Genomic DNA, 26,894 nt, shown 5'->3' with positions numbered 1-26,894 from the left:
CGCAGAATCATAGAATCAGAGCTGGATGCAGTGCTTGAAACTCCGCAGGCGTTTTGCCAGGCGCGGGTCCAATTGCAACCACATAGAGATCTCTGGATGCCAGGATGGCAACTATGCAGCGCTGCAACCAATGCTGCACATATTGTGCTTCTGTGCTGTTGCGCGAGTCAGCTGGCTCACATGGCAGCAATCCTTGGCGCACTTACTTGAGGGTAAGGGAGTCTTATCTCGTGCCCCTTTGGGACATTTCCCCTTGCCCCACGCGGGATGCTTTTTAGGAATAAGGGGAGGGTGCCCTCTGCCCTCCTCCAAACGGCCTCTGTACCTTCTGCCCACCATGTAAGCCCCAAAACTGTCTGTGTCTTCTGGGGACTCAAAGAAAGAAGATGAGAGAGTTGCCCAGGTAGAAATGAGAAGTGTTTATTCACTTGCAGTAGCACAGAGCAAACAGCTCCTGTTGGCTTCTTTTTGGTTCAAGAGGCTAAAAATAGCAGGAAAGAGGAACAGAGATAAGGTAGAATCACGGGGCCAGCAGAACAAAAAGCGAGAGAGAAACCATATATTTAAAGTGGTACGGCACTAAACAGGCATGGCTTCGCCCTCCCAAAGAATCCTGGCTCTGGCTTGTTAAGGGTTCTGAGTGCTGTTGGGAGACCCCCTTCTTCCCCTGCACAGAACTACAATTCCCAGAGGGGTTAAACCATAAATCCCTCTTCACCATTTGTTAACCATACCTGTATACCGTATTTTAAGCCCTATAGGATGCACCGGCCCATAGGACGCACCTAGATTTGGGGGGGGGGGAATATAGGGGGGAAATTATCCCTACCCCCCACCCAGGCACGGGGCTGGGGCCGGGGAAGCCCAAGCTTCCCCCGACCCCAGCCCCCAGAATGGGTCCCAGAGCGATGCCGAAGCTGAGCGCAGCTTCGGCATTGCTCTGGGAGCTTGCACAACCTTCGGGAGCCCAGCGCGGCTTCGCACCAGGCTCCGGAGGGTTGCACGGAGCTGCGCCGATCCAGGGTGCGCAGGCAGCTCTGCGCAACCTTCGGGAGCCTGGCGCGGCTTCACGCCGAGCTCCCTAGGGCTGCACAGGGCTTTCTGAAGCCTGGAGAGGGAGAGGGGTCGGTGCGCACTGACCCCTCTCGCTCTCCAGGCTTCAGCGAAAGCCTGTATTCGCCCCATAGGATGCACACACATTTCCCCTTCATTTTTGGAGGGGGAAAAGTGCGTCCTATAGGGCGAAAAATACGGTAAATTGTGCATGCTTTTGCACCACAAATATAAAAGCATGCACAATTTAATACAAGCATAGGCTTTTTAAACAGGTACAGTTAATAAATTATTATTATTATTAAAGGTAAAGGGACCCCTGACCATTAGGTGCAGTCGTGACTGACTCTGGGGTTGCGGCACTCATCTCGCTTTATTGGCCGAGGGAGCCGGCTTTTGTCCACAGACAGCTTCCGGGTCATGTGGCCAGCATGACTATGCCGCTTCTGGCGAGCCAGAGCAGTGCACGGAAACGCCGTTTACCTTCCCGCCAGAGCGGTACCTATTTATCTACTTGCACTTTGACGTGCTTTCAAACTTCTAGGCTGGCAGGAGCAGGGACCGAGCAACGGGAGCTCACCCCGTCGCGGGGAATCGAACCACCGACCTTCTGATCAGCAAGTCCTAGGCTCTGTGGTTTAGCCCACAGCACCACCCGCGTCCCAAATTATTATTATTATTATTATTATTATTATTATTATTATTATTATTATTACTACTACTACTACTACTACTACTACTACTATTTACTAAATTTGTATACTGCCCTATACCTACAGGTCTCAGGGCGGTTCACAAGATAAAATCACAATATAAAAACACAGAATACACAATCAAAATAAAAACAAGAACAACTCAATAACTCACCCCAACATAATTTAAAAGGGCATTGAATGTCAGTCAACCTGGTTAAAGAGGAACTTTTTTGCCTGGAACCCAAAGGTATATAATGAAGGTGCCAGTAACTGGCCCAAGGTCACCCAGCTTCGTGGCTGAGAAGGGATTTGAACTCTGGACGCTCTCAGGTCCTAATCTGACCCTCTAACCACTACACCACCTGAGAGAGTCAGCTTGCTGCTGCTAAAAAATACAATAACGCTCAATAGGTTTTTAAAAGGGAACTGGGCAAATGCATGGAAGGCAGGTCTATCAATGACACCGCTAAATGAAACCTCCGTGTTCATAGGCAGTTTATCTCTGAACAGCAACTGCCAAGCAGCGAGGGAGGAATGCCACCCTCATGGCCTGTTCCTCATAGGCATGTCATTGGCTCCTCTGAGAAAGAGAAACTGGAAGATTGGAGGCCTGACCCAGCCAGGCTTCCTTTTACATTCTCTCTCTTTTTTTAAAAAAATATTTTGCATTCATTTTACATTCTCGTGAATATTCACATTAGTAAGTCACCTGGTTCTGCACTCTGCGGTGAAGAGCAGGTGAGCTGGGCAGGAAAAAAGATGGGGGAGGGGGCAGCAGAGCTCAGACCCCCAAGGATCTGTGCTTTGATTTTAAAAATTAAAAACAAGAGTGAAGTTGTCAGTGGCCTTTGGCAACACGAACGCAGCCAAGCAGGTTCCTAGACTAGGTGTCCACGTCAACGGCCAAAGTCCAGACTCTCTACCTTTGGCTCTGGGGAAAGAGATGGATTCATGCTGGAGTAGAAGACGTAGAGAAAGCTCTCACTGCAGGATTTCAGTAAAGGTAAAGGTAAAGGTACCCCTGACCGTTAGGTCCAGTCGTGGACAACTCTGGGGTTGCACACTCATCTCGCTTTACTGGCCAAGGGAGCTGGTGTTTGTCCACAGACAGCTTCCGGGTCATGTGGCCAGCATGACTAAGCTGCTTCTGGCAGCACACGGAAACGCCATTTACCTTCCCACCAGAGTGGTACCTATTTATCTACTTGCACTTTGACGTGCTTTCGAACTGCTAGGTGGGCAGGAGCTGGGACCAAACAACGGGAGCTCACCCCTTCGCAGAGATTCGAACCGCCAACCTTCTGATCGGCAAGTCCTAGGCTCTGTGGTTTAGACCACAGCGCCACCCATGTCCCCTGCAAGATTTCATTACAAGCCCCCAAAGGCTTGCTGGCAACCAAGGGAGAGGCTTGAAGGCTTGCACACCCCATTCATTCAAAGCACACCCACACCCATTCAAAAATATTCCTGGGAACTACAATACCCAGCACCCTCAACTGTACATATAAGAGACAGAGCACCCAGCTTCCCCCAAATAATTCTGAGAGCTACAGTTTGCTAAGGGTGCTGGGAATTGCAGCTCCATTGAGGCAAACAAACCCTCCCAGGATCCTGTGTGTTTTCAGTGTGCTTTTTTAAACACAAGGTGCAGCTGTGACCCCAGCAAGAGGGAAGAGCATGCTTTCACAACACAATTTTTGAATGTGGTTGCCAGCCTGAACTCCTATACCAGGAAATGCAAAAACGTCCCCATGGTAGCCGCCCGGGAGTGACGGCAGCTCAGAAAGCACCGTTTGTTCGGAATTAATCCCGGGCTTGTTTTCTTCTTTGTCCAGTGGTTGATTTGTTTAAGAAATGCAGTTCAGTTTCACAAATTCAACACCACTTTTTTTTAAAAAAAAAAGTATTTTTTTTACCCTCACCCCGCTCAAATTCCTGCTTGTCCTCTGGAAGCCCAGGTTCCCTGTCCCTTGCACAATGTGGCCCCCAGGCTGTGGGACTGAAACCGGTTCCCGAACCCAGGTTTAAGGACACTCTTAACCAGCTAGTGCTACATGCACCAAACCATGGTTAAAGGGGAATGGGAGACAGGCTGCAACCAGTGTTTGAAATTAGCCAGGCACCAAGCGCATTTTGCACCTGGCTTTCAATCATTTGCGACCAGCTGAAGATGCCTGGGTGCCAGGCTAGAGCCTCACATCTTCACCATCTGGGGATCATAGTATCTGGACTGTTTTCACACACTAATTACAGTGGTGCCCCGCAAGACGAATGCCTCGCAAGACGGAAAACCCGCTAGACGAAAGGGTTTTCCGTTTTGGAGGTGCTTCGCAAAACAAATCTCCTATGGGCTTGCTTCGCAAGACGACAATGTCTTGCGAGTTCCTGCTGGTTTTTTTTCCTCCCCCCCCCCTTTCTAAGCCGCTAAGCCGCTTATCAGCTGATCCGATAAGCCGCTAATAGCGCTAATCCGCTAATCCATCAATGGGCTTGCTTCGCAAGACGAAAAAACCACTAGACGAAGAGAATCACAGAACAGATTCTTTTCGTCTTGCGAGGCACCACTGTACCCATAATGTAGAATTCTATCAGTTATATTTTATCTGCACAATCGGAATGAATTTCTGGAACCAAATTGCTTTCCCTGTGCAGCCTGAGCAGGAGCAGTCACCATTAAGAAAGAGTTCAGAATAGCACAATACTGTATATATGTGGTCTGTCCTTGGATCAAGTGACTTTTCTTTAAGTTCTCAAACCTAACTCAAGATTGTCATCTGAACTGGCCAGATGTTTAACTGAGAATCAAACACAGTTAGTCCATCATTTGAAAAATAAGACTTTAGAGCCGTCTTACCCAAAAATGGCAACTAGACATTCCGTTTTGGCAACTGCAATCTTGATTTAGAGCCATTTGACGCCTAGCTTATATATCTGAGTTTTGAACACTGGCTGCATCATGGCTGCAGACCTGAAAGCATCGCTTCTTTGCTGGCCCACAGAGAAGGCATTCCTTATTCGGAAGGGCTGTAGCACAGTGGTTAGAACACATGTTTGGCATGCAGAAGGTCCCAGGTTTGATCCCCAGCAACTCTAGATAGGGCACTTTAAGCAATCCTGGCTTCCCCCAAAGAATTTGGGAGCTATAGTTCATTATGGCCCCTATTACCCACAAATATCTGCAATTCCCAGAGTGGTTTAACAATCAGTTCCTCCTCCCAGGGAATTCTGGGAATTGCAGCTCTGGGAGGTGAATAGGAGCCTCCTAACAAACTCTCAGTGCCAATAACAAACTACAGCTCCCAGAATTCTTTGGGGGAAAGTGGTAACTGTTTAGAGTGGTATCCTAGCACTTTGAATGCATGGTGCTGATGAGGCCAGTATTTAAAATGCTGGGAAACTGCAGCCACTTGATATAGAGAAGACAACACTGAATGAGGTGGAACAATGGCCTGACTCTGCAGTGGGCAGCTGTTTCGTGGTTCTGCTGGGTCTCTCAGCGGCTTTTGATACTATCAACCATGTCATCTTTCTGGGCCCTGTAGGAGGGCTGGGAGTTGGGGACACTGTTATGCCGTGGTTCCACTCCTTTTTTCTGGGTCAAGTCCAGAAAGTAGTGTGGGGTGTTTGGACTCCTGGGCGCTGACTTGTGGGGTGCCTCAGGACTCTGTCGTCTCCCCCATGCTTTTCAACATCCATATGAAGTCACTGGGAGAGATCATCAGGGGTTTGGGCTGGGTGTTCATCATTATGTAGTTCTACCTCTCATTTAAATCGGAACCAGTGAAGGCAGTGATGGTCCTGTGTGGGTGTCTAGAGGCTGTTGGGGGGTGGATGGCAGTCAACAGATTGAAGTTGAATCCTGACAAGACAAAAGTATTATTTGGGCAGGCGGGGGGGGGGGGGGACGACTCCCTGGTCCTGAATAGGGTAACTGTACCCTTGAAGGACCAGGTGCACAGCCTGGGAATCATTTTGAACTCACAGCTGTCGATGGAGGTGCAGGTCAATTCTGTGTCCAGGGCAACTGTCTACCATCTCCATCTGGTACGCAGGCTGAGACCCTACCTGCCCGTGGACTGTCTCACCAGAGTAGGACATGCTCTGATTCTCCTGCTTGGAATACTACAACGCACTCTACGTGGAGCTACCTTTGAAGGTGACCTGGAAACTACAACTAATCCAGAATGCGGCAGCTTGACTGGTAACCTGGAACAGCTGCCAGGACGATATAATACCGGACCTAAAGGATCTACATTGGCTCCCAGTATGTTTCCGAGCACAATTCAAAGTGTTGGTGCTGACCTTTAAAGACCTAAAAGGCCTCGGCCCAGTATACCTGAAGGAGCATCTTCACCCCCATTGTTCAGCCTGGACACTGAGGTCCAGCTCCGAGGGCCTTCTGGCAGTTCCCTCCCTGCGAGAAGCCAAGTTACAGGGAACCAGGCAGAGGGCCTTTTCAGCAGTGGCACCTTCCCTGTGGAACGCCTTCCCTTCACATGTCAAGGAGATAAATACCTATACAACTTTTAGAAGACATCTGAAGGCAGCCCTGTTTGGGGACGTTTATAATGCATGACATTCTGGTGTGCTATTGTTGTATTTTTGTATACCCTGTTGACAGATTGGCACTAATAATAATAATAATAATAATAATAATAATAATAATAATAATAATTCCAAGAATTCTTGGCAGGAGGCCACCTGACCTCTGCTTAGAAATCTCCAGGGAAGGAGAGTCCACCACCATCTGCTATTTCAAGCAGAGGTCAATACCCCAGTAGAGATGAGGTTAACACAGGGCAGAGCTAGATCCTGCAGTCCAGGCCTGAGGGCCCCACCCTTGGCAGCGGCTCTCAAAAATAGAGAACCATGCAGATTCATGAAATTGACACTGCAAGTTTGGGGGCAGTGCAGAGAGGGGGGGTGAGAATAATCCTCCTGCCTTAGCCAACGAAAACTCTCCGTCTGCTAGGGATTAGGATAAACTCTTCCAAGCGAATGTGATTATTTCACATCTGGCTCCCGGGGAAGCCTTACGTTTTCTGCCTGGGCATCTGGCAGAGCCTGGAGAGGGAGGCAGAGAATGGGAGCTGTGCAAGGGGGGCACCTGACCAGCGGTGCTGGGAAGAGCCCGTGAATGAAGGCAGGAGAATGTCTGATAACACGCTGGACCAATGGGCCATCCATGCCAGTGTTGTCTACACTGACTGGCAGCAGCTCTCGGGGGTTTCAGGCAGGAACCTTTCCCAGCACTGCCAAAATATGCTGCCAGGGATTGAACCTGGGACTTTCTGCAAGTAGAGCAGATGTTCTGCCACCGAGCTGCAGCCATTCCCCTAAAATTAAGTTTCTAGTCCTTATGGTTCTAAAAGAGAGAGAGATGGATTAAATAGTAAGCTGCCTTATATTGAACAGACCACTGGGTCAATCAAGCTCAATATTGCCTACACTGACTGGCAGCAGCTCTCCAGATTTCAGATGAGGGTCTCTTTCAACCCTTCCAGGAGGAGCCAGGGACTGAACTTGGGACCTTCTGTATGCAAAGCAGATGCTCCACTGCTGAGCTATGGCCTTTTCCTCATGGAGGTGGCCTGGCCCTTAAAGAAAAAAAAAATCTAGGCCACAGAGTGCTTGTTTATACATTTATATTCCATTCTTCCTCCCAGGGAGCCCAGGGCAGCAAACACAAACGTGACAAAACAATGCAATTAAAAATAAGATAAAAACATATTTTAAACCAATTTTTAACATCTAAAAACATGTAAAACAGTAACAAGTCATTTAAAGACAAGTAGGGCAACAGTCTTTTAAAAATATATAAAGATACAACTAAAGGAGTTAATCAGGAATCTAGTGCGGTGCTTTAAAAAGCCCCCTATTGTAGCCTACTGTAGAAAAGTGAGGGGGGATTCTTATTATGCTATTTTTATTATTTACGGCCCTGGCCCTAAGGTCCAGGAAGAGGTTACACAAATTTAAAATGCAACATAAAAAACTGTTTTTAAAAAAACCCTTACAATCACAAGAAACGCAATAATAGGAAACAGGGGGGGCACCAATTTACCTCCCTTGTTCTGTTCACCTTTGCCCTGCCCTCCCTTTGACCCGCGTCCCACTGGCCCCCCTCCAACCAGGAAGGGGTTAGGGCCCTCGTGGTGGAAAAGACCCCCCAACCGTGCCCTAGCCTATAGGAGTTCGCTTTTTTAAATTTTCTCTTCCACTTTTCATAACTGCTCTTCCTTCCTTTGCCAGATCTATTTTTAGGCCTTGCAAGACAGTCAAAGATTCTCTGAGCAGAGAGGGCAGCAGATGGAGCCCCAAAGCCCAGGGTCAGCACAGCAGAGGGTGGCCGGAATGAGGGACATGTCTGAACTGCGCCACCTCGGACCAGGGAACAGCCCTTACATCCCAGTACAGCATTCTTGTTCCGAAACACAGCCTCCCTCCCTCCCCACAGGACAAAAACCAGGCCCTGTACCCACAAAATGAACACATATCCTCCCTCTCCCCAAGTACTCAAACTCTGGACCATCTCATGAAGTTGAGAGACTCAGGACAGACAAGACCTGCAGCTGGTGAGGGTCCCAATACCCCACTCCAACCTTTGCAATCCTGCTATCCTCCAGCTGCTCCAACTCTCAGCTCCAGCCCCAAACAGCCAGGCTGACGGGGGCAGATGGGAGTGGCAATCCCAAGCACCCAGCGGGCACCAGACTGGTGGCCAAGAAAAGTAGGCTTCTCGCCGCAATTAATGGACTATATGGAATTGGCGGAAATGACTGGCAGAATCCGAGACCAGGGAGAAGAGTTGGTGGAAGAAGATTGGAGGAAATTTAAAACTTATTTACAGAAACATTGTAAAATTTTTGAATGTTGATGACGTTGAAATGAATTCAAGGGCTTCTAGCAACAAGGCAAAATGTAAGATGGGATTGATAATAGATAAACTAAATTGATTATGAATTTGCTGAGCCAACTTTAAAAAAGGGATACAAAAAAGGGAGGCGTGAGGAAGTCAGGAAAATAAGTTAACTAAAGAGGAGTTAAAAAAGAGGGAGTTTTTTTGTTTGTTTTTTATGTGTTTTTCATTTTTCTCCTTTTTCATGTTTAATGTTTGTATTTTTGTATTTTGACTTTGTATTTTTCTGTTTTTGTATTTTTTTCTTCTGTTTTTGTATTCTTTTTGAACTTCTTTATTGAGAAAATTTAATAAAATATTAATATATATTTTTTTAAAAAAAGTAGGCTTCTCGCTAGTCAAACTGCTGGCTCACATCACGCCATAGTTCTCCCCACTGACCGGCTGCAATGGCTCTCCAGGATTTCAGGCAAAGGGCTCCCCCCAGCTCCCCCTGGAGTTGCCACTGGGGATCAGGCCTGGGGCTTTCTCCATACCACACAGCTGCTCCACCACTGAGCCATAGCCCAACAGAGCATCTTATCGAAACAGGAGCAGGACTTGTGTGACTCAGGGGGGCCAGCCAGCTTTTGAAAGCATCTTAAATCAGAGATAGGTAACCTAAGGCCCGGGGGCCGGATGCGGCCCAATCGCCTTCTAAATCCGGCCTGCGGACGGTCCGGGAATCAGCGAGTTTTTACATAGGTAGAATGTGTCATTTTATTTAAATTGCATCTCTGGTTTATTTGGGGGGCATAGGAATTCGTTAATTTATTCTCTCTTCAAAATATAGTCCTGCCCACCACATGGTCTGAGGGACAGTGGACTGGCCCACAGCTGAAAAAGGTTGCTGACCCCTGAGCAAGACCGACACTTCCACCCCAAATTGCTGCAAAAGCAGACTGTGGGAGTGTACTCCGGCTGGGAATCTTGGGGGCCAAATTTTGAAAGTCCTGGGTTGTACAGGTATAAATAAGAGGAAATTTATCTAACACATAAAGAGTACAAAGATTCATAAAGTTAAAGACAGAGGGAGAGAAAATTGGGCATAATCCATGCTGGCAAACCCTCTCTGCCTTTGAGGAAGGGCATCTGGTTCAGACTTGATCCTTCAACTCCTTTCTGATTCTCCCCTGCTATGCCAAGTGGCCTAACATGACAGGGAGAAATCCTGATACGAGAGAGAGGGGTGCCGAGGTGGGGGGAAGCAAATGCAAGAATGACTCATGGTCTTGGGAGCAAGGATGGAGAAGCCGCTATTGGGGAGAGGGATTCCATCCTACGCTGGCACAACAAGTTGTGCAGTTCAACTTGGTGCTGAGGCCCTCGTGCAACAAACGTGCTTCCCCCGCCCCGTCAAACTTTTTGCAATAAAGGAAATTTACAGGGAGACACACTGGAAAGTGTGGGATAACCCTTGTTTTGATGTAACGGAATCTAACTCCCCTGCAAACAATTTGGAAATAATGTGCAATAAAGTGTCCAGAATCTTCCTAACAACGCAGTCACTCAATTTGCTGAATTCTGCATGGCATCCTCTTCACTTTAAGGAGCAAATCTGGGCACGTTGTTTTGGAAGGAGCATCTGGAGAGCTTCTTCCCATGTGGCACAGCAGACAGTACCTGGAGACCTTGGCCCAAATCCCCACTCGGCTACAAAGCTCATTGAGCAACCTTGCGACAGGACTAACCCTCAAGTCTACCTTACAGGCCTGTTGAGAGGAGGGGAAACGAGTGCAATTGGGCTCCTTGGAGGAAGGGTTAAAAGGGGAAAATAATACAGTGGTGCCTCGCAAGACGAAATTAACTCGTTCCGCAAGTTTTTTCTTCTTGCGAGTTTTTCATCTTGCGAAGCACGGTTTCCCATAGGAATGCATTGAAAATCAATCAATGCGTTCCTATGCAGACCGTCCGGGGACAAAGGGGAAGCGCTGCGCGCCTTCCCCCTGTCCCCGGACCTGTTTTAAAGCAAGGGAAGGGGCAGCGGGGAGAATCGCTTCTCCCCGTTGCCGCCCCTTGGTTCAAAAGGGGTCCGGGGAGAGAGGGGAAGGCGCTGCGCCTTCCCCTCTGTCCCCGGAGCTTGCGGGGCTGGCAACGGGGAGAAGCGATCTTCTCCCCGCTGCCCCTTGCTTCAAAAGAGGTCCGGGGACAGCGGGGAAGATGCGCTGCGCTTCCCCGCTATCCCCGGAGCTTGCAGGGCAAGCTTCGTTTTGCGAAGCAAGCCCATAGGGAAATGCGTCTTGCGAAGCGGCTAAGAAAACGGAAAACTCCTTCGTCTAGCAAGTTTTTCGTCTTCCGAGGCGTTCGTCTTGCGGGGCACCACTGTAAATGCTGCCTGTGAAATACAGTGCTTAAGAGCAGACTCTGCTCCTGGAACAGCAAGACAAGAATAACTGAGACGAGATCATGTGCAGAGTGCCTCTTGTTCATCGCTGAACAACAGCTGGCTCCCTAATACTGGAGATTAGAATAACTTCCAGGGAAATAAGGGCTGCCCCCCCCCCAACACGGACCTCTTACATACAAATGTACAAATAATGAAGCGTATTCCAGCTGGATGAGAAGCTGGCACACAGCCAAGTTCCTTATCTGAGGTCAGGCTGTTTGGTCCATCTAGCCCAGTACAGTCTGCTCTGAATGGCAGCAGCTCTCCAGGGTTTCATGCACAGACCTTTCTGATCACCTGCTACCAAAGCATTTTAAGTCAGAGGCTGGGAGTCACTGGCCTGTGTGTGGCCCTTTGGGCCTCTTCACCTGGCCCTCAGGACTCTTCCTAAGCCTGACCAGCCCTCCTTCACAATATCTGCAAGTGTTGTTGCCCAGCAGGAATTTGCCCCCGAACTCTGAGGATGCCTATGACTTGCCTGGAGGGAGGAGCACGTGTGTGCAGATGTCAAGGCAATAGAAAACTATTTTACTTTTTAAAGACAACTGAAGGCGGCCCTGTTTAGGGAAGTTTTTAATGTCTGACGCTGTATTGTTTTTAATATTCGGTTGGAAGCCGCCCAGAGTGGCTGGGGAAACCCAGCCAGATGGGCGGGGTATAAATAATACAGTCATACCTCGGGTTGAATATGCTTCAGGATGAGCGCTTTCAGGTTGCGCTCCGTGGCGACCCAGAAGTAATGGAGCACATTACTTCCGGGTTTCACCGCTTGCGCATGCGCAGACGCTCAAAATGACATCAAAAGCATGTGTGGAAGCGGCGAATCACGACCCGCGCATGTGCAGATGCGGGTTGCGTTCGCTTCAGGATGCAAACGAGGCTCCAGAACGGATCCCATTCACATCCTCAGGTACCACTGTATTAATAAATTATTATTACTATTATTATTATTATTATTATTATTATTATTATGAGCAAAGCAAGCCTATTGTCCAAAAAGGTAATTACATAGAACTGTAAAGTTGGAAGGGACTCCCAAGGGCCATCTAGTCCAACCCCCTGAAATGCAGGAATCACAACTAAAGCATCCAAACTCTGACATCCAACCAATGTCTGTCACGACACTCACCTCCGTCCCTGGTTGTGCCCACCGCTATCAGCATGTGGCCCCTGGGTGGCTGCCCATCAATGAATGTGAGGAGGAGGTACCCCACGCCTGTCTGAATGGTAGATGCCAGCAGGGACCAAAGTGGGAACCCTTTGCATGCCAAGCAGGTGTTCTCTACCCACTACCATCCCTCCGACACAGCCCTGGCCCTGCCCAACCCCACTCCCTTCCTCCCAACCTCTGCTGCTGCTGCTCTCTCCAATTACCTGTCAAGGCAGACATGACCAGCTGGAGGACCAGATGGGAAGGAAAAGTCTCACCTCTCACCGCTCCCCATTGCCCTCCAGGCTGCGCCTGCCCTTCTGCACAAGCCTCGAAGCCCCATGCAGCCGGCCAGCCGGCCTCCTCTCCAACTTTCTGCCAATTCAGAGCCTGCAGCCATCAAAGCAAAGAGCAACAGCGGCCCTGCCAGATCGCTCCCCGTTTGGTAGCGCCCGGGATTCACTGGGTCCGTGTGGCGGTGGAGGAGGAGGAGGAGCACTGCGTCGTCGTGGGACTCAGCTAGCAGCTTCTCGGCCAACTTGAATTACAGATGAATTTTTAAAGGAAGAAAGAGGGAAAGGAGGTGGGCTGGGAAGAGGAGCAGCAGCAGCAGCAGGGATGGGTCTTGCAAAAGAGGGGAGAAGAAGGAAGATGCACTTACAAGACCAGAACAGAAGCTGAGAAGCATCTTGTGTTATATAACAAGTGGAGCAAGGAACCAAGGATACATGACAACTGTCGGGGTGCACTTGGAAGACGTCTCCGCTTCAGACACAGACAGACACACACACACACTCATATCCTCTCCTCTCTTGCGGCTCCGGGGAGGAGGGAAGGTGGGGGAAGGGAGAGCAGGCGGGAAGCAGCAGAGAGCCTGCCTGCAGCAGCCGCGGCAGAAAAGCTGAAACTGCGGTAACCCAGGATTCTCACGCCGCCTGCCAGTTCTCCGGAAACGCCACAGGGACCAGCTCCACGGCAACTGCCCACGTCCGCCAGGGGTGGTTTCAAAGAGCCGTTCGCCGCCACCACAAGCATGCACACACCAGGATGGTAGAGTTGGAAGGGACCTCCAAAGGCCATCCAGCCTAACCCCCTGCAAGGCAGGAATCAGAGCTAAAGAATCCCTGGCAGAGGACTGCTTAAAAGCTCTCCAAGGAAGGTTCCTGCCCTCCGGAGCAGCAGAATACAAGGTGGCTCAAACTTCAGCCCTACAGGCATTGGAAAGTGGTTCCCGTATCTCACTCTCTCTCACACACACTCTCCCATGTTGCAAGAGGCCAGCTCACTTAGGCTGGACTCCCACCCCCCAGGCCCAGTCCAAAGAGAGGCTCTTCCTCAAAATGGTGGGGAGGGGAGAACAGATTAAGGGCAATTTCACCTGCAAGCCTTTGGATCTTTGTTCCAAAGCTGCAGCAGGATCCAACATCCCTTGAAGCTTGCCAAATTGCTGAGGATTAAGAGTGAATCAAATCTGCAATTGTACCTTATTTTTTGTGGTGGCAGGGGAGCCAGGATAGGGGAGAGGGGAATGGAAGGAAGAATACAGAGCACTAAAAGGGAAGAGAAACGGGGGCTTTTGCATAAAAACAACAACAACAGCCCAGTGTGCTTTCCTTGATTGCAAAGGGGGGGAAATATGCATGGCTTGGCAGGAATTATTGTTCTTACTGTATTTCCTCAGTGCCGCAGCAAAAGGGGTCCATGCGATAAGCTAAAAGGAGGGGTTTTATTGTCTGGAGGAGTGACTGAAGACCCCAAGCAGGCAGAGGTTTGGAAAATGAACTCTGGCCGTGATAAGAAAGGTGCATAAACTCCTTGGGAAGGTCAAGTGGGGAGAATTGTTAGCCCAGAGGCAGAGTCGCTGCTTGGCATGCAGAAGAACCCGGGTTCAAGCCATGGCTGCATGTCCAGGTGGGGCTGGAAGACACCCTGTCGGAAACACTGAGACCTGAAGAACTGCTGCCTGTCAGTGTGGACAATATGGAGCTTAAGGGGCTAGTGGTCTGACTCAGGGTCAGGCACCTTCCTGGGTTGGCAAAGGCTGGCCTTGGCCAAAGTCAGCTGAGCAATGACTTGAACCCAGCTCTCCCTGACCCTGACTGCCCACTAAGGAAGAGGCTTTGGCCACTAGGGACTGCTACTGCCCCCATCCTGACATTTAGTTTTCATTTTTATTGATGGCATTTATTGCACAGTTTAACCAGGTCTTTGGCTGATAAACATCCTATCACCTTTTAAATGTGCTTGTGGGAGGAGTGGTTCCCCCTTTTTTCGATTTGGTTTTATTATGTATTTTGTGTTTCTATATTGTATTTTTACCTTGTGATCAACGGATGAAGGGTGGCATATAAATTTAATAAATAAATAAAATACAAATTTATATCGCACCTTCCCTACAAGGAGCTCAAATAAAATGCAGCGAACGTGTGACTGCTAGGGGAATCCAGGAGAGTAGGGTGTGGTGGAAGGGTCCAATCCTTCCCACCCCCAAACATACTTTTCATGTGCTAAATTGCCATGCACCCTGTGAGCTCTGTTTCAGAAACTGCAAGGACAGATAAGGACTTTTGGGACATTTTGTTCCAAATTTCCTGATGTCAGTAGCAAGCTTTAAGTCATTTGCTTGCCTTAATAAGAAAATATCCATGTTTGGATGTGTGGCATTCACACAGATATCTGCATGTGGTTCTGTTTAGAGCATGGGTAGGCAAACTAAGGCCTGCGGGCCAGATCAGGCCCAATTGCATTCTGGATCCGACCCATGGACAGTCCAGGAATCGCTGCTGGATCACCAGCCCACACGTTCCTTCCCTCTCCCTCCCTTGGCAGCGGCGGCGCCTCCTCCCTCCCTCCTCTTGGCTTCTCCCTGCCCTGCCTAGAGGAAGGGGGCTGGGATTTGTTGATGCCAGCAACAGCAGCACTCTTGTGGCTGCCACTTTAAGCAGCCCCTCTCCAGAGCCCTTTCACGTGCCACTCATCGTCCCCCCGCCACCGCCGCCAGCTCCTGCTGCTCACAAGAAACAGGTAAGCAGCCACCGGGGCTCATGGGGCTCTTGCATCATCCCCCCAATATAGTCCTGCCCCCCACAAGGTCTGAGGGACAGTGGACCGGCCCCCTGCTGAAATCGTTTTCTGACCCCTGGTTTAGAGTACCGTATATCTGGAATGCTGTTAATGTGTACATTTGGCATGTGCTCCTCGCAGAGGTGAACCGAGTGCCCACTCAGGTATCTTCCCCGATGCCAAGAAGAGGGCCTTTCCTTCCCATTTCCCCGGGTTTCCTCTCCTTTTAAATGTCAAGTCTTGCTTTATTCTCTCTTGTGTATTTAATTCTACTTTCACCAATTTGCTGTTTTAAGCTTATTTTCACATATTAACTCTCATCTGCTTTCTAATGGACGGTTTGCCAACATGGGGGTGACGTTCATGTCTTTCCCCTGGTGCCCACAAAAGTCTCTGAACCTTCTCTTTTTCACTGCCCCCTCGGTATGAGTGGTTACCCTTTCTTCCTTTGAGAAAAACCACCGAACTGAAGGAGGAAGTTGGAGCGGTGACCCTCTCCTCTCCCACTTCCCTCTTCCAGCTCTATGTACTTTCCAAGGCTTCAATTAACTCTACTCCAGCACCCAGAGGGCATGGCACCCACTCAAAAATCCAAATGGGCCTGAAAAGGTAGACAATTCCCGTTTATCATAAGCCACTGAGATAAATTCACTGAAGGGCAAAGTCTCAGTAATATAACTTGCTGGAAGGGCAAAGTTGTATTTTTTCCCCCTTGGTTTACAAAAGATCTTCTTGGTTTACAAAAGTATGTGCAATGTCTCTCTTCTTTTTTTCTTCAAGTAACATTTTTTTACAGATCAGTTTCATTTGTTGAGACATTAGAAAGAAAAGGGGGAAAGAGGTGGAGGGGGGAAAGGTGAGTGGGGGTGGAAGGGCAAAGTTAAAGTCTGAATAATAAATAACATTTATTTAATAAAATTATTTAACAGATATTTATCGTGCCTTTCTTCCTCAGTATGAGTCACTCAAGGTTTCTTGCAACAAAATCCAACACATATTTTTTTTAAACAGAAGCACTTGTCAACATTTTGGGTGTCATTGATCCCATGCTCTGGAACACTATTCCAGCAGAGATTCGGCAGACATCCTCGCTTTTGGCTTGGGAACTGACTAGCCTTTGCAGCTGTTTATGTTTTTAGTTTTGGTTAGGCAGTCATCTTAATGATAATCTGCATTTTTTATTTTTAAATGGTGTTTCACATTTTAAATTTGCAGACTGCCCTTATATTTTATGGTATGGCAAAACAGAAATATTTATAAACACACACACACACACACACACACACACACACACACACACAATCAAAACCCAACAGATAATACCAATCAAAGTAACAGGGAACAAGAAAATGTCAGGAAAAATATAATAAACTGGAGCTTTTGTTTTACTTTAATTTAGCAACGCACTTGTTTTTAAGTAAACAATTTAAGACTGTAAAAAAGAGCATGAGAAGCAACATTCCTTATGGCACAACTAGACTTATGTTTTGTTTCTCAAAAAAGATGGTTCCCGCAACAGAATGTTGCAGTGGGGAGTGTTCCCGTCTAGGGGCAACCATGCCCTTTACCAAGGAACTCTATTCCATCCTCCCATCCAAGTTCCCTGTTGTGGTTTTTCCCCTCCTAACCAACAATCAGTATTCCAAGCATGCACAGTTCTAATGGGGGGGACGGGCTTCCCCTCCTCAAGGGTTTTCCTTAAATATTTTGCATTTCTGTAAACCTTGTGATTCCCCTCACCAAAGTCTGTTGACACCTCCCTTCTTGAGCATGGATGGCCCAGCTTTGTCTATATAAGCACATGTATGGGTGAGGTAAAGGGACCCCTGACTGTGAAGTCCAGTCGCGAACGACTCTGGGGTTGCTGTGCTCATCTCGCTTTATGGGCCGAGGGAGCTGGCGTACAGCTTCCAGATCATGACCAGTGAACCAGAGCAGCGCACGGAAACGCCATTTACCTTCCCACCGGAGCGGTACCTATTTATCTACTTGCACTTTGACGTGCTTTCAAACTGCTAGGTGGGCAGGAGCAGGGACTGAGCAACAGGTACTCACGCCGTTGTGGGGGTTTGAACTGCCGACCTTCTGATCAGCAAGCCCTAGGCTCTGTGGTTTAGACCACAGCACCACCCGCGTCCTCTATTTAAAGGGTGAGTTCACTATTAAATAAGCTAACAGGATGTTGTTTTTCTCAAGGGCAGATTTGCCAGTCCAGAAAACCTACAATGCCAGTTCTGTGCACCTGGCAGCCTCCAGCCAACAACAAGGTTGATGCTTTTGTTTCTGTGGCTGCTTTTACGCAGCCCAGCAACTTGCAAAGGGAGCAGAGTGCATTTGGTCCTCGTATCTCTGAGCCATTTCAAAATTAAATTTTGACTCAGTCTAATTGGCAAGTAATTTAATTGCCTATAAACAAAAATACAGAAAACTCACCCTCCAGTCAAGGAATAGAGTGCTCTGACGCTGAGTAGGAGACAGCCTATTATTTCACATAAAATTAGTGCTTGGATGCTTATCTCACATGCAGTAAAGGACCCAGGTTTTACTACGCCACAAGTGTCTAGACCATAATCTAACAATCTGCCAACTCTCAATCTCATGGCGCTGCAGGCTTCCTAGCACTGGCAGGACTCAAACAAGCATTAATCTCGTTCTGTCCTCCCTACTACATAGTCAAATGTTCTAAGAGAACATAGAATTTTAGAGTTTGAAGGGACTCCATCTAGTCCTGGGGTTTGCAACCTTTAAGACAAAAAGAGCCACTTGGACCCGTTTCCGAAGAAAAAAAACCTGGGAGCCGCAAAACTCGTCATTATAAAAATAACTTTTTTGTCACTTTTTAATTATTTCTTTGTTTGTTACTCCTCCTCATAGAAATAAACGTTAAATTAACAAGTTACCTTTTTGTGTGTGTGTGTTCTTCACCCCTCTTCAAAACAGTAACCAGCGTACATGCCCCCTTTCAATGCAGTGACCAGCGTACATGCCCCTTATAATGTAGCGGGCGGGCGGGCGGGAAGGTGACGTCGGGACGGTGCGTGACTAACGCACGCACCGCCCTCATGCGACGTCACAGCCAGTACAGCGCCCGCCACAGTGGGGGGTGTCGGGGCGCACAATGCGCCTCCTCCCATCGCTAGTATCCGCCCCGGAGCCGCGGCAAAGGTGTAAAAGAGCCACATGCGGCTCCGGAGCCACGGGTTGCAGACCCCTGATCTAGTCCAATCCCCTGCAATGCAGAAATCACAACTAAAAAATCCTTGACATGGCCATCTAACCTCCACTGCTGAATGGTTCTTACCCTCAGAATGCTCTTCCTAGAGTTTAGTCAGAAGAACTTCCTTTCTTGGAATGTGAACCCTCAGGGAGCAGGAGAAAGCAAGCTTGCTCCCTCTTCCATGTGACAGCCCTTAAGATACTTGAAGATGGCTATCTTATCTCCTCTCAGTCTCCTCTTCTCCAGGCTAAACATACCCAACTCTTTCCACTGTTCCTCATAAGGCTTGATTTCCAGACCCTTGATCACCCAGCTTGTCAATATCCTCTGTAAATTGTGGTGCCCAGAACTGGACACAGGACTCCAAGAGGGGTATGAACAAGGCAGAATAGGTTTCTCTTAATCTGGACACTATACTTTTATTGATGCAGCTTAGAATTGCATTAGCTTTTTTTTTTTGTGGTCACCTAAGACCCCAAGATCCTTCCTAAGCATCAGTGAAAGTTTGACATGCTCGCCCTTAAAAGCAGGAATTGCCTCATTTTGCATTTCCTCAATGCCTTTCGGTCGTCTTGACTTCATGCTTCAACTTTGCCCGTAGGAGAGGGGGAAGTTATCACGGGATACAAGTGCAGAAAACAAAAAATAAGGAAACAGGTAAAGACCAGTATTTTCACAGAAAGTTTTGCAACTATCCCAAGAAGCCAACAAGAATTTCTGCATTCTGTTTGCATGGATCACGGCGTAAGAATTTGGACTGCAACTTGTTTTGTTTTGCTTAAAAAAGCAGCCGACATCACAACCTGTCCAAGCATTCTTCAATAAACTGGAGCATGTATCATCATTTGGTGCCGGAAATGACCATTTGACCTTCTGCAAGAACAGCCTCAGCTGTCCTGTTCTGTGCCTCCTTCATACCCATTGGCTGTAATTTCTCCCTATTTTGCTCTTAACCTGTGAAAAAGAGACCTCAGACCCCACCCATGCTAGGGTTGGGCTGCATTACCCCAATAAGCTCTATGTGGGGCTTCTGCAGTGAGTGCAGAATGCTGCAGCACGATTGCTGACAGGAGGCCTTGTCAGCATATAATACCTGTGCTCAGAGATCTCCATTGGTTACTGATTTCCTCCTGGGGCAGGTGCTACTAAAAGCCCTTAGCAGCTTGGGACCAGTGTACCAACAAGATCACCTAACCCCATATGTGCCCACACATAATACCTGTTCCATATTTGTAAGAACTCAATATTCTAGTGTGGCAGCACCGACTCCAGGAAGCTACTTTCCCTGTACTCCTTTCGGGGCCTGCTAAAAACATTCCTGTTTAGGGAAGCCTCCCCAGATGTTTAGAAAATTGATGTGAGTTCTAATTTGTTTTTAATCTATTGTTACTTTAACTTTTTGAAAGTTGTAAAACATTCTTGGGTTTTTTTATTCATTTTTTTTGGTAAGCCGCTTTGAGGGGTTGTTATACAATCAAGTGGCGTATACATATTTACTTATTATTTATCTAAGTAAACAAATAAATATGGAGGAAGCTGCCTTATGCTGAGTCAGACCACTAGGTCCACCTAGACCAGTACTGTCTACACTGAATGGCAGCAGCTCTCTAGGGCAGGGGTCAGCAACCTAAGGCCCATGGGCCAGAAGCGGCCCATGGAGGTCGTTTGACTGGCCCACGAGCCACCCCCGAACTGAGCTGCCCGCTCACGTGCTGCGCTAAACTGGTGCACCGTGGCGCAGGGACGCACTTCTGCGCCAGCGAAAATCGCATCTGTGCATGTGCAGACACCAAAAATCTCGGGGGGGGGCACACGATCCGGCCCACAGAGAGATCTCTGCGGGACTAATCCGGCCCAGGCAAGATAAACCTTGCTGACCCCTGCTCTAGGGTTGAGGGAAGCAGTGACAGGGTCAGATCCTGTCCGCTGAATCATGTGGAACCTACTGTGTGAACCGCACTGCAATTTACATCCCAAGGCACCTTCACACACACCATGCAGCAGTTATGCTTGATGCAATTGATACGTCAGGTATTAGAGGCGTCTGCACTACCTTTGGCTCCCTGCACCTTGCCCATGAGATACCCCAAAGTGCTTAGAAACTTGGATCTCTCCATTTTCCAATTTAGAGATTTAACCACAGCAGGCCCCAGGGGAAACACGGTAAAACATAACCAGCAAATTAAAGTGCAAAAAGGCTCTTGTTGCTGACTTATTTAGAAGCTTCAGAAATTAACTATTGCCCAATGAATATTCAACAAGACAGGCAGGGAGTTTTTTTATGCCTGGTTGCAAGCAATTAAAAGCGTCACTGCTGGGAGATTCTCTGAATGGCTGGCCTAAAAAAATGTTTCCATTTTTAGCACCTACGACTTCCTTCCTTCACGGAGGCAGACTTGAGGGCTGAATGAGTCCGCCTGCAAGAGCCGCTGGGTCACAGCACCCTAGAGCTGTGAGCCAAGAGGAGATCTGCATGCCTATCAGCTGGCTTGCCCTTGCCCTGCCTGCTGAGAGGGTTGCTTCCCCCTTTCAGCTATTTTAGATACTTCCCCCTTTAAAGAGCTGGGCTGGACTTCTGACTGCCATGTGGAGGTTTTTTTTTGCTGCTGACAAAATACTGGGAAAGAGAGGCAGTAGGAGGGACAAAGCCTATCTTGCAATGCAGCTTCCCTCTTGGGTCGCAGTTGCAGTGGGTGTTTAAAATTACCCTTATTCCACTTCAAGAACCATGGAGAATCCTGGGAACCATAGTCTGTGAAGGGCGCTGGCCTCACACAACTACAAATCCCAGCACCTTCCACAAACTAGTTCTCAGGATTCTCCTTGGCAAGTGCTTTCCACAAAGAAGGCCCTGAGACTCAGTCCCCAGTCTCTGTAGGAAGATTTCCCTGCCTGAATGCCTGGGCAGTAGCTGCCAGTCAGTGTCGGTAGACAATACTGAGCTAGATGAACCAGTAGCCTGAGACAATATAAGGCAGCTTCCCGATTAACTCAGCTCTCTTGTGCCAGCAGACCCATAGATTTGCAGAATTGGAAAGGACCCAAAGAGTTTGAAGATTAATTTGCACACTACAAATTTAACCGATGGCTGCGTTTGTGTTTATAGACGATCCCTCCAAGCAGGGACCGTGTAAAATCAAGTGCAGGGATCCCTCCATCAGGGACCAAGTGTAAAATCAATCTTTTGAGCCACCTTGTGATGGCCTAACACACTCTACTGCCCCAGCAAAAAATAACGTCACAAGTGACAGCACAAGGTGTGGTGATCTGAAGGGATGGAACCACAACTTCCGGCAGCAAGCAGCTCCAATTGTCTTCAGTAGCCGAGCTTAAATAGATGAAGGAACTGCACATGCTAAGGCAATACATAAACTCATGATGGCAAACATGGAAATCAGTGGCAAATTAAGTAACTCCTCCTCTCACTCTTTCCACTACACTAACCTTCGAAATGCAGGTCTGGTGGATCATCTCTTGCCTTTTAACACACCTGCCAACACAATTTCATTCTCTTCCGGCATTAAAGCAGGGGCTGGGGGAATGACAGCACCCCTAACTGCTGGGAAAATGTATCAGCCCTATAGCCATGATCAATCTTTGCTCCCTCTCACCGGGTGTTAATGCCAGCAGAATAATCTCTTTCTCTCCCAGTATTAAACCCGAGAGGAGGGGGGGAAGGATTAAGCACACCACCTTCAGCACCTCGAAGGAAAGGTGGGATATAAATGCCATAAACTAAAAATAACAGCATATACAACCGCTGGGAAAAGGCAGCAGTGCTATGGGTACTACCAATCTCCATTCTTCATGTTAATGTGAGCAGGGGGAAGCAAGACAAAGCAATCGCAGAGGCCCTGCAAAACTGTGTGCCGCCTTCCCATCTGGCAAACCACAGTGCGGCTGCTAGGGCTGGATAATATGGTTTTCAATATCGTGATATATCACCAGTTAAAGATTGTGATATATCGGTATATCACAATATCTGAAATAAGGAAGGAACTACGCAGAGGCGAACGGGACAATGTCCTGGCAACTGCTACCTAAGGGTCTAAAACTGATAAATGATGATATTATCAATCACCTCATGGTCACTTTTAGCAACAAGCAAGCCAAGATGAATCCAAATGAGACTTTTGGTTTGGGGCTTGGCTACCAAATGGACAATCCAAAGTCATAGTGAATACAAATAATCTGAGACTGCCAGACCGCTTCCATGCCTGCTAGGTGGAAGAAGTGGCAGCAGTAGTGGTTGGTCTGCAAGGCCTTGCGGCAGTGACAAAGGCGGCGACAGCCTGCAAGGCCTTGTCACAGCGGTGGGAGTAGCGGAGGCCTGCGAGGGCTTGCGGTGGCAGCAGGAGAAGGTGGCAGAAGAAGAGGTGGCCTGCAAGGCCTCGGTGAGGCAGGCTGCCCCAGCTTCTGTCACCATCTCCCACTACCACCAGGAGGACTTGCAGGCTGCCACCACTTCTTCCCACCATGGTGAGGCCTTGCAAGTCCCACTGCTTGTGTCACCACGAGGCCTCACAGCCTGCCACTACTATTGCCACCATCTCCCGTCACCACCAGAGGCCTCACAGGATGCCGCTTCTGCAGTCACCTCCTGTTACTCCTGCGAGTCCCCACAAGCCTCTGCTGTGAGGACTTGCAGACCACTGCCGCTTCTGCTTCCAAATCCTGTCACCACTGCAAGGCCTCGCAGGCCAATGCCGTTACTGCTGCCATTTCTTGTCACTGCCACAAGGCCTCGCAGTCCACTGCCACCTCTCCCTGTCATAGCCATGAGGTCTCATAAGTCACAGCCGCTACTGCTGCCACCTCCTGTCACTGCTGTGAGTCCTTGCAGGCCGCCATTGCTACTGCTGCTGCCTCCCATCGCTGTCGTGAGGCCTCGCAGGCCGCTGCTGCAGATGTCACCTTCCATCACCTCGGATAAAATAGCCATGATCAAAATGATCATTCTCCCAAAATTAACCTACTTATTCCAAACCTTTCCAATCTGGATTCCGTCAATCCAATTCTGTAAATGGCAGAAAAAAATACAGTCATTCATTTTCCCAAACAAAAAGTCAAGAATAAGCCCCAAGTGGGTTGGGGAATTCCCAACATTACATCGCTAATCAAGTGTGCCACAAAATCCAATATATTTTGGAAGAAGAGATCAAACGATGGGTACGCTTGGAGATGCACACATTGGAAAACATTCCCACTACTGCATTCCCATTCCTCCAACACGAGCTGAGAAAACTCCCCTCAACTATCAATAGATTCACACTATCCATGCTTAAGACCTAGACCATCCCCACTAATCCCTTTGGCTCATCACCCGTTATTCCGTCATGCAGCTCAAAACTTTCACATAGAAACACGGCAAACCAAAGACCTATACCGTTTAGCAGACTTTTACATAAACAATAAACCCATATCAACACAGGAAATACAGGATAAATTAGGGGACATTCAAGTACCCTGACTAACACACCATCAACTACATGCTTTCCTAAATATCCCAACAGTAAAAGCAGCGGCCACTAGGCTCTTGACCACCTTTGAAAGGCTTCTTTTGTTGGCAGATGGACATGGTAGAGGGATGGTATCTGCAATATAAAAATACCGCTTCACAACCCTGCAATCTTACGCGACACAATTAAAAAACAATGGGAACATGACATAGGTTACAAAATAAATTCTACCCAATGGACTACAATGTGGTCCAAACCTCCCTTTAAATCCATCTCAGTCAAAAGAAGGGATCTCACTTTGAAACTTCTCTAGTGATTGCATCTGACATTGAGGAAATTGGCATTAATACATCCAGGAACCTTACCAAAATGCTGGAAAGGCTCTACTTCTACAGGCACATACCTCCACATGTGGTGGAAATGTCCCTGAATCCAACCCTTTCAGACAGCAGTCCTACAAAAAATATATAACGTATATAACCAGATATTGGAACCCACCCCAGAATTGGCCCTATTAAATATTTTCCAAGACAGTAACGCTCACTTGCACCACAAAGAGCTTATGACTCACCTACTCTCAGTGGCCAGAAACGTAATAGTTAGACACTGGAGAGACTTGTCCGGAGTAAGTATGGACCATTGGTACCAAATTGTATGGGATATGGCCTTATTAGAAAAGTTAACCAACAAACTAAAACTGACACGAGGACACCTTTATCCCAGTATAGCTCCCTTTTATTACACACAGAGCGCAAACTGACAACAATGATAGAAGGGATCTACCACCAGCATACAGATCAATATGGCTAACTTGACCCAATATTCCATACCCCCCTTCCACAAAGACAAACAAATCTCACTACAGTTCATCAAAGGCAAATAAAGGCAAATAAACATGCCCTGCCTCCCTAATCTTCTCTCATCGCCAATACTGTATAAACCAACAAATTTACAGAAAGAAAGCCTACTCAATCGACACTGACATGAAATATCCAGTTGACAAAACAACAAGATAGTCTGTAAGTTCACTACCCACCCTCTGCCCTCTTCCCCTACCTTTGAAATAATTGTTTTACATTTTGCATTGAACGTAACCAAAAGACTTTATACTGTACAGTGGTACCTCTGGATGCGAACGGGATCCGGAGCCCCGTTCACATCCTGAAGCGAACGCAACCCGCGTCTGCGCGGGTCGAGATTCGCCGCTTCTGCACATGCATGTGACGTCATTCTGACCGTCTGCGCATGCGCGGGCGGCGAAACCCGGAAGTAACGCGTTCCGTTACTTCCGGGTCGCCGCAGAGCGCAACCCGAAAACGCTCAACCTGAAGCAGGTATGACTATAATCTGATCAAAAGAGAGAAAGACATTGCACGTTTTTTGTAGATCATGAAAATCTCTAATAAAAATTATTTCAAAAAAGAAAGAAAGAAAGAAAGAAAGAAAGAAAGAAAGAAAGAAGGCAAAGAAAGAAGGCAGGGAACAGACACCAGCACAGTAGCTCTTTCCTGTGCTTTCACAAGATCCCGAAGGTGAAGCTACCTTCCAAGTCGGTAAGGTAAAGGGACCCCTGACCTTTAAGTCCAGTCACGGACCACTCTGGGGTTGCGGCGCTCATCTTGCTTTACTGGCCAAGGGAGCCGGCGTACCAGAGCAGCGCACAGAAACGCCGTTTACCTTTCTGCCAGAGCAGTACCTATTTATCTACTTGCACTTTGACATGCTTTCGAACTGTTAGGTTGGCAGGAGTCCAAGTCGGTGGCTCACGCCTGAGAGGAACTTTCCAGTAACTGCACTCGGGCTCTCAAGGGACCAAGGCTGAGTATCCGAGCCTGCACTTTCCACGCAAGGGGACTCAGCTTCAATCCTCAGCGCCTCCAGAGGGGCACTGTAGAGCAGCATGGGTCAAGCTGGGAGGGGTAAGGCCCAGGCTCAGTGGCAGTGCCTGCTCTGCATGCCCAAGGTCGCAGGTTCAATCCCCAATGGCATCGCCAGGAAGAGGCAGAGAAGACTCTTGTTTGAAACCGTACAAAGGCAACTGGCTGGCAGTACGGGCATCCCAGGAGCCAAACGTCTGGCAGTGCACAAGGCAGTTCTTGGTGGAACTATCTCCCCCAGGACCTGCAGCTGCCCTCCTTTCTCTTCTGTCCTCCAGCAGATGGATGGCAAAGATCCTTCAACTTCAAGAAGACTTTGCGGGGGGGGGCAGACGTCAAACGTCTGCTGATCAGGATATTTATTATGTGCTTGCTGCTATTGATCGATTGCCCCCACATCACCATGTGTAATGAAGATAGGGGTTGCTCATGCGTAAGTTGCCGCCTCTCCTGGTCATGTTGCCTTGTTAAACCTTTCTGTCTGGACAGCCCTTCAATTCGTGGCTGCCTCAGTCGCTAGCAGAATCCGTCAGTGGGCGTTTCTTAAATCTTTTCCAACATAAAAGTTGTTTGACACCCAGTCTCCTCCTACTCTCTCTGCTCGGAAGTCTTCTGCGCAGGGTGGGCGTGGGTAGCGGAGGACCCGTGCTCTCCCCGCTGGTGTCTGGTGAAGAGTCCTGGAGCCCTCTCGCCGATTACCCCATCAGCCCCTCTATATCCCTGGTGTTGCACTGATTTGCTTCCCCATCTGCGGAGCTGCCTCTCTCCCTGCTGGGCCCTTCTCCAGCATCATTTGAGAGCCTTCCCTCCGCCTCTAGCTCCGATGTCAGTTCCCTGACATCATGCTGCTGCTTTTAACACTATTTTGAGGCTATATTGTGGTGATTTAAAACAATTAACTGACTGGGTGATCCTTGTTCCAATTAGGTGAGGCAACGATTTAGATATTTTATATAAAAAAGTGGGATAAAATCCTTTTAATAAATCAAACTATTAAAATGAAAATGAATCGCTCAGCAGGATTTTTATGTTCATCCTATTCTCACAGCTAGGCAATTGCAAAAGTGTGCACTTCCTCTAGCAAGAGACTGCGTGT

The 26,894-nt window shown here is 48.2% G+C and overlaps 1 protein-coding gene across 4 annotated transcripts in view; it reads right to left on the bottom strand.

Moving 5' to 3' along the window:
• The window catches only part of CSK (C-terminal Src kinase), a 71,785-nt gene that overhangs the window by 31,756 nt on the left and 13,135 nt on the right, over positions 1–26,894 (bottom strand). For 2 of the 4 annotated variants that reach the window (XM_081207814.1, XM_081207815.1), the window contains exon 1: positions 12,844–12,885. The exons of the other annotated variants lie outside the window; for them this stretch is intronic. In XM_081207814.1, the coding sequence (XP_081063940.1) occupies positions 12,844–12,870 (27 nt within the window). In that variant the 5' untranslated portion in view covers positions 12,871–12,885. Of the gene's footprint in view, positions 1–12,843; positions 12,886–26,894 lie in introns of those variants that run through there. 4 annotated transcript variants of the gene reach the window in all.

The sequence above is a fragment of the Podarcis bocagei genome (assembly GCF_964188305.1).
Source record: "Podarcis bocagei genome assembly, chromosome: 9".
In the NCBI taxonomy this organism is placed as follows: domain Eukaryota; kingdom Metazoa; phylum Chordata; class Lepidosauria; order Squamata; family Lacertidae; genus Podarcis; species Podarcis bocagei.
The sequence above is the reverse complement of the archived record's forward strand: the minus strand, read 5'-3'. Positions and strand labels throughout refer to the sequence as shown.